At 36.6% G+C, this 15611-nt stretch overlaps 1 protein-coding gene and 1 non-coding gene across 9 annotated transcripts in view; both read left to right on the top strand.

Moving 5' to 3' along the window:
* The window catches only part of GPD2 (glycerol-3-phosphate dehydrogenase 2), a 195309-nt gene that overhangs the window by 119087 nt on the left and 60611 nt on the right, over positions 1-15611 (top strand). For 7 of the 8 annotated variants that reach the window (XM_072960982.1, XM_006196178.4, XM_072960984.1 and 4 more), the window contains exons 4-6: positions 6097-6221; positions 7509-7606; positions 8600-8763. In XM_072960982.1, coding sequence (XP_072817083.1) covers positions 6097-6221; positions 7509-7606; positions 8600-8763 — 387 coding nt within the window. Of the gene's footprint in view, positions 1-6096; positions 6222-7508; positions 7607-8599; positions 8764-15611 lie in introns of those variants that run through there. The other variant, XM_031678510.2, reaches the window with a different exon arrangement.
* LOC116280727 (U6 spliceosomal RNA) lies at positions 11553-11659 on the top strand. Its single transcript, XR_004190212.1, has one exon. It is a non-coding gene; the product is annotated as a U6 spliceosomal RNA (small nuclear RNA).

Here is a 15611-nt window from a genome sequence, read left to right on the forward strand (position 1 = left end):
ATTGGCTGTTTTTATAATAAAACAGTAAAAAGAGAAAGCAATCCTTTTATTCCCCTGAAATGGTATTAGTATAAATAATGTTATGACTTTATTCATTTTGTTCCCACATAGTCATGTGTGAACTTAAGGAACACAACGTATGTTAATGATATGTTCTAAATTAACGTAGTTATCTCCGTTACTAGTTTATGTTTCTAATATAAAAGTAGAAATAGGTATTAAATAACCAATCCAATATTATACAGTTCTATAAAGTATTAACATTCGCTGTTAGAAAATACTAGGCTTAAATCATAGGCGTCCTGATCAGGAGGATTCAGAAGCCAGGATTGCTTTACAGCTTTACAGGAGTGTTATTTTTTAGAGAAATTGATCCTTCGTATAAAATACTCAGCCTTTGGGTTAGTCCCTTTTCTTATTAATGGTAGTGGATCTCTGAAATCCAAAAGTAAGTACCCAAAGCTTTTCTAAAGAAAGATAAACTCCCTTTTCCTTAAACTACATCATTTTTCCTTCATGGGGCAAGTGGCTTTAATAACTATGCTTATGGTACTAATTTACAGAGGGTCTAAACTTTTTGATTTGTGTTATTACCTTGGTGCCTCTGACAGATAATTCATAGCTATTATTCTGTCCTTTCTATTTAAAAATAGTTAATGTCACAGCTAAAAATTTATTCTAATGAAATAAATATGCAGAGAGTTTAAACGAAAATATAATCTTGCAATACTGTGATCGTGAAGGTAGGAAACAACTCAAATGCTCAAAAATAGGGAATTGAATAAATAAATCATTGTAAATATTTAATGTATTACTAGTCACACATTAAAAATGAAATTATAGAAAATATGTATTGACATGGAGACATGTTTGCAATAAACAATGTTAAATGAAAAAAATAAGTGGGATATATCATGTGATCCTCTTTTGGTAAAAATGTGCATATGTGATTATATACATGCACAGAAAATGTGAACATTTAAACACCCAAATGTCAACTGTGGTTATCTCTGAGTGGTGTGATTACAGGAGAGTTTTATTTTATTCTCTTTACTTCTCTGCATTTATTATATTGAGCATGTTTGCATGCATAATAAGATAATCAGTAAAAGGTATTAAAATACACTTCTGTTCTACTTCATGTTGTGAAAGTTAAATGTCGTACCATTCCTCCCCTTAGATGGTAGTTCTCCCTCTATATTTATCCAACTGTCTTGATCCATGAGTTGGTTTAATTGGATGTGCCTGCTGGCTAGACATTCTTACTCAGGGCAGAAAAGGCAAATCTGTGAAGAGCTGTGTTTAGTTCACACCGTGGCCCCCCCACCCAGAAGATACAGTTTTAACTTGCTAAGAGATGGGCTGAAGATGACTGTAAGGTAGATTTCAAGTTGACTTTCTTCTTCTGCTCTAACTAATCTTGTTATTCCACCTAGGAATTTCAGCATTGCCTCACTCCAAATATTAATGCTTTACCACTGCTGTGAAATTCCTGAGGATGCCTACTAAAAGCAATCAATTATAAAAGCAAAAAAATCAAATAATCATACCACTCCTAAATGATCTAGTTCATCTCAGCAGTGATAGAATGTATTGTTTTTCATAAAAAGTGACTTCGAAAAGAAAAGAAACAAACTATTCCTCATAAAGTCTTTAACAAGTTTAGTGAATTATTTTAAATGTACAGAGAGGCCAGCCCTTCACTGCTGGGCATGTGGGGAAGTCATTCTTTCTACTCTGAGGAAGGAGCTTCCCCAGTGCCTCAAATGCACATCCAGGCACAGTTGCTTGAAGCATTATTATTTTTTTAGGTGCCTCATAATTTTTATTATTTATTATTTATTACTTTGTTATTTTTTTACATTGAAGTAAAATTGATTTACAATATTGTTATTTTCAGGTGCACAGCAAAGTGATTTGGTTATATGTATATATGTATATTCTTCTGATTTTTTCCAGTATAGTTTATTACAAGATATTGAATATAGATCCCTGGGCTATTCAGTAAATCCTTATTGCTTATCTATTTTACATATAGTAGTGTGCATCTGTTAATCCCATACTCCCAGTTAGTCCCCTCCCCTTCCCCTTTGGTAACCGTAAGTTTGTTGTCTATGTGTGAGTCTTTCTGCTTTATAAATAAGTTCATTTGTACTATTTTTTTAGTTTCCGCATATAAGTGATATCATGTAATATTTGTCTTCCTCTGTCTGACTTACTTCACTAGGTGTAATAATCTCTAGGTCCATCTATGTTGCTGCAAATGGCATTGTTTCATTCTTTTTGTGGCTGAGCTGGGTACATTATTTTTGATCACCTTCAATCTTATTTTACCCAAGATGCAAAATGTTAGCATTGAATGTCACTTAAAAATGCTGTTTATTCTCTCTGAGGAAATAAAATAGCACTCTCTCTTCACTTCCTTGGTTTATACTTAACAAAAAAAAGATCTTAATTTCAGATTAGAGGGGAGAAAATTTGGACTTTTGAGAGGTGAAGCAGAAAGGAACACATTGGGTAACAGAACTGTGCAAGAGCACTATAAGGCTTTAAAAAATGTCGTTGTCTTTGCTGTAGTTTATCAGTTAAGGAAGGGGTGGTTATGACTTCTAATAATGACTTGATTTTGCATTACTTTCCTTCTTCCTCATTCCATCATTCACATCCAACAAAAACGAGAAATCCAGAACATTTAGTATATGCACAGTTGAACATTTTAAAATGTTTTCTTTTTTAGAGTTTCTATTTTTCTGTGTGTGGTTCTGAAAACTTTTGGTGGTACTTTTAGGTTACATGGTACTTTAATATATCAGTTTAGCTATAACTTTAGAGACTAAAGTTTTATTTTATTTTATTTTATTTTATTTTATTTTATTTTATTTTATTTTTGCTCTGGAAGGAGCAGTATCATTTCTCTTCAGAAATTCTGGTGGGTTGCCTGACAATATGACACTAGAAATAATGGGATAAGAAAAAGACAGCCTGGTTTGACCGAAGAGCCCATTTTAACTTTTGTTGGTATTCAGTAGGGTTTCTCACATAAGTACATGTGAATAACTTTTTTAAATGTCCAATTCTTGCAAAAGCAATTTTGAGGCTTTAAAGTGTTAGCTCTCACTTAAATATCCTGAAATATCCTCCTGAGATGGCTTGCTAGTTCCTAGAGTAGTTCCCTGCCTCACACTGTGTCAGTCTTTGGAAAGAAAAACAAAAATCCATCCTCATAATACAAGCCTGTAACATTCTCTCTTCTTGTCACTCTCCAGTACTGTCCTGTGCCTCGTGAGGCTGGGGTCTTCATCGCCCCCCTCATGCTGTGTGGCACTGGTCCTCTGGAGGGTCCCCGTGCCTCCAGGCCCACCTCCACCCTCACAATCAGAGAAATCTTTCTAGAACATTAACCTGATTTCTCAGCTTTAAACATTTTGGTGGTTCCCTGATAGGCAGCACGGTAGTATCTCTCAAAACAATAGCTGAGAACCTCTGGCAAAATATAAATTTGATTCCTTTTTGAAAATGATAAAAAATTAACAAGCACACCCCTGTTCCTCCAGATGGATACTTGTAACTGAGTACCGTCCTTAAGGCCTGGCTTATTGGTGTTGGTACCGAATCTCGTACTTTTTAATGAAGCATTTGCTTCTCAAACTGATCCATGACTTGCCTGGTTTTGGAGGCATTTTCCTTTCGAGGAGGTCCAGACATTACTTGTGAGAAACGGTGGCCCCCAGGACAGGGTCCAGATGCCCCAGTGTGGATGAAAGGCCCTTTGTGATCTGCTTTTTACCGTTCCTCCCACTGGATCTCCTTCACATAGTCTCTGTACTGTGCACTCCAGCCCCTGAGTGACAATCAGACCCCGAATAAGCTGGGCCATTTCTATCATTTGCCCTTCTCTTGCTTAAGCTGCTTTTTGCCTGTGGTAACTCCCTCCCTCCTCCTTTCCATCCATTTGAACACATCCTTCTCTGTAGACTCAGCCTTTCTCAAAGACTGCATCCCCACGTACAATTTAAAAACCTCCTAACCTAACCACAGAAGTGGCCTCCCATCATTGTTGCTGCATTCTGTTGGTTAGAAGCAAGGCACTAGGTCCAGCCCCCACTCCAGGGTAGGGGATTACGTACTATGAAGTGGGGATAATTGAGGACAGTCTAAGACATCTCCCACCACCTTTGAGTACCTTTGGGGAGTGGGAGCCACGGGCTGGATGGGAGGCTGCTTATCCTCGTCTCAGTCTTATGTCCCTGCCTCTCGTGGTGTGGGCATCTTAATGCCGTGACTGATTCCAAGATTGGAAGAGAGGTGTCTTTGAAATAATCTGGCTCTTAAATGCCATTTGAAAGTCAACTCCCTCATCTGATCTTCAACTGAGGAAAAAATGGCATATTTTAGTGCTGGAAGAAGAACTCTCTGTGCTGGACTTACTAAGAAAAGGTGGTAGAGCTCACCAAGACTGCATTCTTAAGAGATTGCAAATGTAATCTCGACTAAACCATTTTGGGGTTGATGTCTTGAATTTAATTTTTAACCCGCTTTAAGATAGGAGTCCTCTGCGTTTTCAAATGTAGCGCCTATGAAACTTTGCTTCGCTGTTTACTGGCCTGTCTTTGGGCTGGGAGCTGCTTGACACCTTGGTCCACACCTATTTCATTTCTAACATCAGCACTTTGCCTAACACTAAGGCGCTCACAAACGTGATACACTCTTCTGTGTTTTTAATATATCCCACACTAAATTTACGGAGCGTTGCTAGTTGAGAATTTTGCAGATCTTTTACTGGCATAAATGCTTCACAAGAGTGACCTGGGTCTATGATGCTGATAATTTCTGTGTTATTTTGCTAGTTCATTAGAGCATTAACAGTTTTTGCCCTTGAATCAAAGTCTCTACTTTTCTCTCCACAGTTTCTAAATATTTTGTCCTTTTGAGTCAAGGGAATTGCCCTGATTTTATGATGACATTTGGGTACGATATTCAAAGTGTTAAAAGTTATAAAAACGACCCTTTGGTATTAAATGTAATAAATGGCTCTGAGTTGAATATATGCACAGGTTCTCTTATATGAGCTTTGTGAGCCCAAACTGCTCCAGTTACATATTCGCATTGTAATTGGATTCTATGTATGACATTCTCTCATCCCCCAAGAGTAGGCCAGGCCATGAAAATTCCCTCTGGCTTGGTGTTGATGTACGCTTTGGGTCTTTTGAAGCGTTGGATTTCATCTCTAACTCATAATGGATGGGACCCATAATGCTGTTGGTCCTACCCCACTCTGAGGAGGCAGGGGTGTCTCTGTAAGAAAACAAACAAAACAAAAGGTTTCTCATTCCCAAGAGAATTATTGCACCCCTCAAAGAAAGGGGCAGTAGAGGGATGATTTCTAGAACAGACCTGCCTTTGTTCAGCCTCATCTTTACCAAAAATATTGCCTTTCTTTACTCACAGATAGTCTATACTGGGTTCATCTGTCCTGGCTTCTATTTTCTTTGTAATTCTACAATATTGTGCTTGCTTGTCCTTAGTTAGACTATAAACTCCCCAATATCAGAGGTTATTCTCTCCTTTCTTCTTCAGTTTTGATGTCTTTAATCTCTCTTCCCATTGATACCCACTCTCACACCGCTCCAGAAAGAGGAGCCCCGGCACAAGGGGGGTATTCTAGGTTTACAGTTGATGCATTGGAGTTGACTGGACATGAGGGGCTGGCACGTCTGGACTCTTGTGATGAGGGGTGAATGTGAGCTCCGGAAGGGTTCGAAGCACTGGGTTAACTCTACATGGATAAAATGGGGCTCCCCTTCGACCCTCTGAGCGCACCAGAGTATGTTACTGCCATGAAATTGCACTGTAATATCTTCTAGTTGTGATTCATTCACAGTTTAATATGCTTCTAGTTCTGGTTTGACTTTTCCCCCAGGAAGAGACTAAAATCTCTTCATTATAATATAGACAGTGTACTGCACTTTGAATACAAATTTATCCATGTTCAGAGTAATTTTTCTTCTGATTGTCTCTACCCTGGAGAAGTGCCTTTAATGAATTACATACAAATTGTGTAATTTAAGAAGTTAATTTGGTTTTCTGGTTACACAGGACTAAAAACAGCCCTTGTAGAAAGAGATGATTTCTCATCAGGGACCAGCAGCAGAAGCACTAAATTGATCCATGGTGGTGTGAGATATCTTCAGAAGGCTATCATGAAGTTGGATATTGAGCAGGTAATTGTGTATGCTGGTTGTTAAACAAAAAATGCGACTATGCTTTTTTCTACCCAATTAAATCAGTTTTTTTTTTAATGGCTTTTAGCATTTCTTCCTACTGAAAATACCTGTTTATTGTATTCTGCTGGAGTGTCTTTCAGGAGAGGTGTGCCGGGTTTTTCCTGTAGTTTTATGTTTATGGGGAGTCAGTGTCTTTTTCCACACAGGCATGTCAATGTAGCAGATTTACAAAATCGCTTTTGATTGTGTTACCTTTGAACAATTGTGATTGGTTTTGTTTTTGTTTTGGCCAATGGCCACTAAATTGCTATTTCCCAAGCGGTTTCAGCAGAGCTGTGTTGTAATACATGAGGAGTATTAAACTGATCCTCTTCACTGGATATGCAATCCTACTGAATATTGTCACTGACATATTCTTAAGGAAAAGATGATCTGAGTCATGCTTTTTTTTTTATGTCACACTTTGTTGTGTCCAGTCTGCCACCATTTGAAAACTGCCAAGACAGTGTGGAAGATGACATTTCCCAGAGGGGTGAAAAAAAAAAAGAAAACTCAGCTGAACTCCTTATCTGCTTTTCGTACATGGAAAACACAGCAACGCTAACTTGACATTGTCAGTTTTGAATCTGTCCTCTTGTGTCTGTTTGGCATCATGATGGACGTAAAGAAAAGAGCATGGGGTTTGGAATCAGATGACTTGTGATGTGTTTCAGCTTATATTTATTCAATTTCTATGAGCCTCAGTTTTCTCGTTTGTAAAATTAGCATGGTGATAGTGATGCCGGGTCTTCAGAGGAGGGGTGATGATATGGACTAAAAGAGTAAAGACGGCAGCTTTTTAATGATAATCTATAAAATGCTGTGCAACTCCTAAGTATCATCTCTCGTTGGGCTAGTGGAGGCAAGAAGGAAATGTTTAACATGGATTTGAACAATCTGTTATCTCTTACATGAGAAAATATTATGGGGGACTGAGAAAAGGGACAATGCAGAGAATGCAAGATAAATTGTTACAATAATCTTGTAACTCAAGTCAGGAAAATATCTTACACCTGGGAACTCTGACAGCATGTTTTTCTCCTATGCAAATACAGTTAAGGTTTCTAAAAAATCTTTCAGGTTGACAGCATGATGTATTATTAGAAATCTGATTAGGAGGGAGCGATCCTCGCTCAGAGGTAGAGAGGTTTCTGTGTATCAATCAGGTGGCAGGGTGTCTATTTGCCATTTGAAAATATTATGATCTGTTACTGCCAAACTAATTTTCTCTGTTTTGCTTTTCAGTACAGGTTGGTAAAAGAAGCCCTTCATGAGCGTGCCAACCTACTAGAAATTGCTCCCCATTTATCAGCTCCGTTGCCTATAATGCTTCCAATTTACAAGTAAGCCTTTTGGTATCATCTATATACTAGCTTATCTGAGGTCGATAGAACAACACAGTGTTAATGGAAATAGTTCCTCAGTGTGTATTTCTTAATGTAGTTTTAATTGGTCCTAATCTTTAATCCTTTTAAAATATTTTCCTTTGTTGTATTTAAAAGTGAGACGGTTCCTGAATTACTCTCTGCTGACCCACCTCTAAGGGTTAGATCTTAAAGGCAAAGGAGGCTATGTTCTGTATGTGTAATTAGTAGTTTCATACTTCAGTTTCTGGGAGTCCACAGACGAGCAACTCCATGTGCCCTGGGGAACAGAAGAGGGTCATTTGCAGACTGAAATGCAGAGCTGGAAAGAATCTCCTGCAAAATCGGAACCTGACACATAGCAACTCCAAACCCAAGCCATTTTGTTTCATTTTAAATTTCTGAGCTAGCCAAAACTGAAATTTAGTTTGGAGGTGTCAGATTATAAATTATTAAGCCCAATTTTCTGAATGTTGTTAGAGCTATCTGTGAAGCTGACTTTAGAGTGCAGGCAATAAGGAGAAGTGGATCATGTAACTGTTAGCTGCATGAGTGTTGTGGGGGCCTAGAAACAGATTTTGCCATTTTTATCTATATTTTGTCATAGATTACTTAGGACATCTTAAGCCAATGATTTTCTACCCTGGGTGTACATTAGAGTCACCCCGGTCCTTGTCCTAGTCTAGTTAAATTGATCTCTAGCAACATGAGACCCAGGCACCTACATTTATTATTGACACTCCCCGGAAAATTCTAATATGCAGTCAGGAGACTCACTGCTTAGAGATGATTCGTTTACGTAATAATCCATAATCCAGTAGGGCTGGTGTCAGAATAGTCAGGCACTTCTCTTGTTCCTTTTGCAGGACACTATTAGATATACGTTCCTTTTCTTAATAAAACGTATCTTATAACTTAAAGGGACATTCTGTAATGTTACACTCTGTTTCTTTTCCTCTATTTATGCTGTAGGTGGTGGCAGTTACCTTACTACTGGGTAGGAATCAAGCTATATGATCTGGTTGCTGGAAGTAATTGCCTGAAAAGCAGTTATGTCCTCAGCAAATCAAGAGCCCTTGAGCATTTCCCAATGCTCCAGAAGGACAGGCTGGTAGGAGCAATTGTCTACTATGATGGTATGTGGTTTTTTTTTTTTAAAAGATACTTTTCTCTCACTCATGACCCTTACAGTATATTCTTAATGAGATAGTTTTGCACTCTAATTAATGCTAATCTTACACAACACACAAACACATGCACACACACGTTCACCATTTCCCTTAATACAAGCTGAAAAAATCCACACAGTGCTTTGCTTTCAGTATTGTCTGTTTTTGTACATTCCTTTTCTTCTTTGATTTCAAATTTGTGTCTCATGGTTGCTTTGGTCTGTTTCCCATTATTGTGATTTGGACCCCACCTTCGTGCCATTTATTTTGGTATATGTTTGCCAGTGAGTACTTGCCTTATGAACATATTATAATGTTGAAAGCAGCTGAGGATCTGTTAGGTTTTCTAGATGAAACCTCTATTTTCAAGGGGTTATAAACCTAGAGAAAAATGCCCCCTGGGCTGCAATTGATATGTTTGTATTTTGCACAGGATACAATTCTTGAACATATAATTTATGTGATGAAGTTGGATGAATGTTGCATCTGTTAAACCAAATTCTCAGTTTTTATTGCTTATTGTTGTTAGATGTTTTTCTAACAGTGACATTATCTAGTACCCATTTGTCACATGTTCAGTGTTCATTCTTTGTGTGTGTGTGTGAACAGTATAATTTTGTACACATTTATTTGAGGGAACCAACCACTTAATGTATCTCCAGATGGACCGCAATACAATACACAGTGACACAGGAAACACTGTTTGTCAACTTTTACTATAGTTTTAAAGGGTGAATGGAATTGGAAAATAGTCCAAAGATGTCTATAAGGAAATATCTGGACACAGATAATTGGGTGTGCTCTAAAAGTCTTAGAAATTTTGTGACACAAAGGACAGCCTAGGATCTACAGGTCAGTGAGGCTTTGTTTTTGTTTTTTTTGACCCCCATTATGTGATCTTTTATAATTAGTGTTAGATATCTAACTCTTAGCATGAAGAAATTTTATTTGTTTTTTGCTTTTCCAGGAGACGTTGGTATTTATACTTCATAATAAGGGATATCCTTAAGTCTACCACCCCATTTCTTTCTTCTTAGTGTTAGGTCCTGAATCAGTTTAGCTGTCAGGCTTTCATATATGAATGCAAAGTGTGTATGTGTGGATGGGACAATGGGGACTAACTCAAGAAGATGTGTTAGGAGCAACAATATTAGAAAAATGTTAAGGGTCTTAGACAAACATTAAAAGCTAGAAAATTCACAGTTTACAGTGCCTTCCAGCATCTAAACGCCACAGGGGAGGCACTTAACTACTTTTTTGGTGCCCTTGATTGAGCCTGCATGTTAAAGGACAATCTTCCTGTGAATTTTCTTTCTCTGCTTCAGGCCCTTAACATTCATCCATTGTAGTTTGTTGGGTGATTATATTAAAGAGGTTTTTGGTCCAGAAGGAGTAAGAAAGCATTCTGCAAATGGCCCCCTGCCTTTCCTGACATGGAAGTGTTTGTGCCCTTTGCCTTTTAATTTTAATCCTTCCCATGCAAACTCTGTCAAGTACTTGGCCATTTTCTCTAATCCATGTGATATACTGAACACTAATTACTTTTATTTTTCACTTTTATTTATTTTTTTAGCTTGTGCATATTTGAATCTCCTTAAGAGGAATATTAGTGGATGTGATATCTGAACTTGTGACATCCTGTCTTATGTTGGTTTGATATTGTTATGAATTATAGATTCTTATCGATTCTATAGATTCTATCAATCCCTGGAGAAACCAAGGGAAATCTATGTCATAAAATGCAGAAGAAATATTATCCTACTAGGATCAAGGGGAACAAGAATTTCTTTAGTCTAGAGTTGGATAGTATGGCTTGTTATGGCTTGTTACAGGTTGCAAAATTATGAATTTAGCCAAGATTATTGAAAATTTTTAAACTTATTATCTAAAATAATTTCAAAATGATATTTGAAAATTGATTGTGAAACCTATGTCTAGAAGGAATAAAAATAATTCTAGTCACTGAAAATAAATAATTTCTTTTTTAACCTTGTTCTGAAATGATGCAGGCCCAACTATGTCATGCTTGATGCAAAACAAACAAGAATGTGAAATACAGTTTAGTTCTCTGGTTTCACAGCTATATTTACAGACTGGCCAACTCTTGTGATACCTAATGATGTGATGAGCAAATAAATACCAACATGGAAATAAGGTAGAAAGGAGCATAGAGTAAAGGAATTAAATGCAATAAATTCGTGCTCAGAGGAAGGAAGGGATGACTTACCCCTTGACCAGAAAAATAATATTATCATCTTGCTACCAAGTATTTCAGAGAGGAAAAAATACTTCCTAAACATATACCATTGCAACTGAAGCCTGCAACTGTTTACGCTGTAATTTATAAGATAAACCTTTCTTAGCAGCAACAACAAAAAATACTCTTCTTCTTAAATAATCATTATGAGACTGTAATAACAGTCACCCAAATGATTTCGAAATGCATTTGGCTGCTTGAAGTAATTTTTTTTAACATAAAAAATAAATTTTTGAGTTGAAATTCACATAACATAAAATTAACCATTTTAAAGTGAACAGAAATAACAATTTTTATAACTCCCACCTTGGGAGAATCTTGATTATAATGAAAAAGTGGTGCAAGTAATTAATGAACTTTTAAAAGCTACAAGAAGTTTTGCTTACTAAATACTCTTATTAGTAATACATCACACAGTTACTTAAACACCAGTGAAAAGCTAAATGTAACGGTGTGAAAATACAGTCAGACTAGTAAACATCACTATTAAGATGGATAGGTTCTCACTTTGGCAGCATATATGCTAAAATTGGAACAATACAGAAAAGATTAGCATGGCCCCTGCACAAGGATGACATGCAAATTCATGAAGCATTCCATATTAAAAAAAAAAAAAAGATGGATGGACCAGTACCTGAGAGAATCTTTAAGATTCTTTCAAGACTGAGATGTTAGGGCTGTGAGGTATTCCCTCTGAAGCACAAAATGTACAAAGGTTAAAAAATTGTTCTTAATTACTCATGCAAACAGCTCATCCTAAATAAATAGTGACGACCATTGCACATGATTAAGGCAAAATCTTTTCCTCCACAAAAGTCCATAAAGGTAGTAAAATAAATTCCACCTGCTTTTTTTTCTTTTTATCTTTTCTTAATTGAGGTATAATTGACATATGACATTATGTTGGTTTCAGGTGTACAACACAATGATTCAATATTTGTGTATGTTGCAAAATGATCACCACAATAAGTCTAGTTAACATCTATCACCATACATAGTTATTATATGCTTTTTTTTCTTGTGATGAGGGCTTTTAGCAACTTTCGAGTATACAACACAGTATTATTAACTATAGTCATCATGCTGTACATTACATCCCCAGAACTTATTTATCTTGTAACTGGAAGTTTGTGCCTTTGACCTCATACTTTTAAATAAAGTAATTATAGTGGCTATTCTGTGCTTGGCATAGGTATGAGCCATTCCCATATTTTGGTATTAACCACTGGAAAACAAACTCACATATGTGGAGGAGTGATTATCTTTTTCAGGATAGACAAAGTAAATGTCAAATCTCTCAGTAAAATCCATAGGAGATGAAAGTTGGGATAGGAGGTGACATACCAAGTTATATTTTCATTTTATAATCTATTAGAGAAAACGTATAGTCACCGCACTGTTCTCTGACTGAGACATGTCCCGGTGTTTCCTCTCTGCTCCTCACCGTCTGCTACCAGAGAGCCAGCAGCTGGACCCTGTCCTTGCCCGTTGCCACTGATAAGGGGGTTTCCAGGTCGCGAGTGCGGGGCCTGGTGCAACTCTCCCACGTCAACAAGAAGTAGTTAAGGTGTGACGGGCTTGGGTGGCTTGGCGGGCTCTGAGGTTATGTGAGCCGGCTGTGGAGGGAGAGCCAGTGTCCTCAGAAGCTTGCTTCCTCTTCCTCTGTCAACTTTGCTCCAATCTCCCTGCTCCCAGAGAAGATCTGTGGTGCCATTCTAGTTGGACTTCAGTCATCCAAATCATGCACAGAAAATGAGATACAATTAAAAATCATTAAATATTTAAAACCATTAGATACCCCCATTAAGCTTCTGTAAGATGAAATTGGAGAGCAAAATTACAGCTTTAAATTCTTCCTTCTGAGAGCCCAGGTAGTGACAGAGAGAGATGCCTGTTACTTCATACCCGGTGACGCCCTTAAGTGTTCCTCATGCACATCGGAAGATAGCAGCCTTCGAGAAATTACACTGGCTTTCCTAATGTAAATAAAAGTTGGTTACAGCCATGTTTCAAAGGGGAAATTAAAGCCCGGGTTTCACTAGAATATTCATTTTTATTCCAACCTACAACTCACAGCATACAAATAGATGAATTCAGCTCGTGAGAGAGCAAAGCCAATTTAATCTCTGGCTCCCCTGAGGTAAATGTAGTTCACGGTCCTGCCCCCACCCCAACCTCAGTTATAATCCCTGGCTCCTGGAGGTAAAAATGCACTGAAGTGAGGAAAATTCTGCAGCAGGATATAATGATCCAAAATGACAGGGACAATAATGACAATGAATTTCATGTCTCCCAGTCATGAGCTGGAGATGCTTGACTAGGCTGACTTATACAATTAAACTGTTACAGGTACAGCAGGAGATGCAGTTAGCTGTGTGCTTTGGGGAACGATGCCTCTGGCAAAAGGCAGATTGTGGAATCCAGACTCTTTTGTTAGGAACAAACTATTATTCCTCTAGGCATGTACCCGCAATTGTACACTTTAATAAAAGAAAGCCTGGGTTAAAGACAAGTCTTTTAAAGTGTTGATTTTATCTACTTTGAAAGCTAAAAAAATCAATTACCCAATAACACAAAGGTGTTTTTTTTTTTTTGGTCTTACGTTTTCATTTTTGTTTTAATATGGAGTTCCTGGAACATAAGTCAAATCCAAAGATGGTGCCTTTAATCCTCACATTGTTTGCTAACACAAGTGTTGAACTATTACTGGGTGTGATCTGCTTTAAATCTGATAGACATATTAATTTCTTCAGAATAAAAATAGGTTGAATAAATAACCGAATAGTGGGTTTACAAATGAAACAGCAGTGCCATTTAGCAAGTTTGGCTGTGTGCTGCTTCATGCACTTCTTGTGAGGTTGTTAGGGTGATTCTCAAGCAGTTGTGTGAGCCTCCCGGGTTGTACAAGACCATCCCCTGTGGTAGGAAGAACATACTAGAACTTTTACTTAGATCTGTTTCTAACAAATTCCTTAGAAATGTCGATTTTTACATACGGTTTAAGTATCTATAATATATGTAGTACAATAATACAGGTATGTAATTTATAAATAAATTTCTATATTGGGGTTATATGCCAACATTTACTGTACTTCTAGAATACCCAACTTGATTTTTCTTTTTTGAGCCACTGAGTTAGTAATTTGTCGTTGTTTTATGTCTTTGGTAAATTAACTAATTGGAATATTTTCAAAATAGACGTATTCAGCAAGAGGAAAAATTCCTTCTCCTCTGAAAGAGTAAATATTACCAAATCCCTTCCTTCCCTTCTTAAGGTCCAGCTTCTGTAAACTTTGAGAGGAAGTCTAAAAAAAAAAGAAAAAAACCAGAGGGGGTTATTATCTTGGGATCCTCAAAATTATCAAAATTTGGCATGATACATTAAAATATGTGTTTATTTTTATTTTAATTTTCATCTTAAAATCAAAATATAATAAATTCATTTTAAAATGTAAAGCTCTATTTGCCAACAGTTCCCAAGGCTCCCAAACCTTTTCAGACCCTTATTATTTTTATACATATCAAAGTTTAAAATTGTGTGTATGTATCAAAAGTAATACATACAAAAGAATACATATAACACATACATAAATTGTCTTCCTTTTTATCTTATGTAAACATTTTAAAATAATCTATTGTTTAGTTTTGTTTTTAAAATTTGTAAAAGTATAATGTGATGTGTTGTATAAGTTGATAGAGACTTTGGAAAACAGATAGACACTCAGTAAAGTTGAGCGTGCATCTGTGTGATTCAGTAGTTCTACTACTAAGTTTATGCCCCAGAGAAACTCTTACACCTGTCAACCAGGAGATATGTACAAAAAAGTTTATTGCAGCACTGGGAATAATTTCAAAAAGGGAAATAATTCAGGTATCTATCAAGAGACAAACAAGTGAATAACCTCTAGTACTCATATAATGGAGTAAAACAGAACATTGAAAGTGAATGAACGAAGCTAAGCTGAACCACAGGGATAAGTCTTAGAAAAGATATGTTGAAAAGGGCATAATAACTTGTTTCACAGTTGTAACCGTCACAATCACGCTTGAAAATTGCTTTCTAAGTTCTGTAGTGTAGTTGAAACAGTCAACAGTATGGAAGTAGATGACTTAGGTTTATAAACTTTTTTGAGTTTTGAGCCCCATATTACACATCTATGAATTTAGGCTTGTAATGTTTTGCCCATGGGATGTTTTGAGATTTAAATGAGTTAATAATAAATGAAAAATAACTTTATAAGTAAAAAAACTTCTTAAATTTTAGTTGTTTTATTTGGGTCAATTTTATGGATATTCTATAGTCCATCAAATTTCAACTTTTCATGGAAGTGTTCTAAAGTGAAGCATCAGTTCTACACACAGCCCCTTGCATATTTAAATTTTGCTGATTCTTCCAGAAAATTTACAAAAAAATTTTAGGGAAAAAAGAAAATATTGTATACACAAACATGCTTCACAGAAGTGTATAATCTTTGAAATTTAAGGGTTAAAGAGCACATTTTAAAAGAACATACTCTAAAACTATCCACTTCTTAGACACTAATTTAAAACATATTTG

The sequence above is a fragment of the Vicugna pacos genome, chromosome 5 (genome assembly GCF_048564905.1).
Source record: "Vicugna pacos chromosome 5, VicPac4, whole genome shotgun sequence".
Lineage (NCBI taxonomy): Eukaryota > Metazoa > Chordata > Mammalia > Artiodactyla > Camelidae > Vicugna > Vicugna pacos.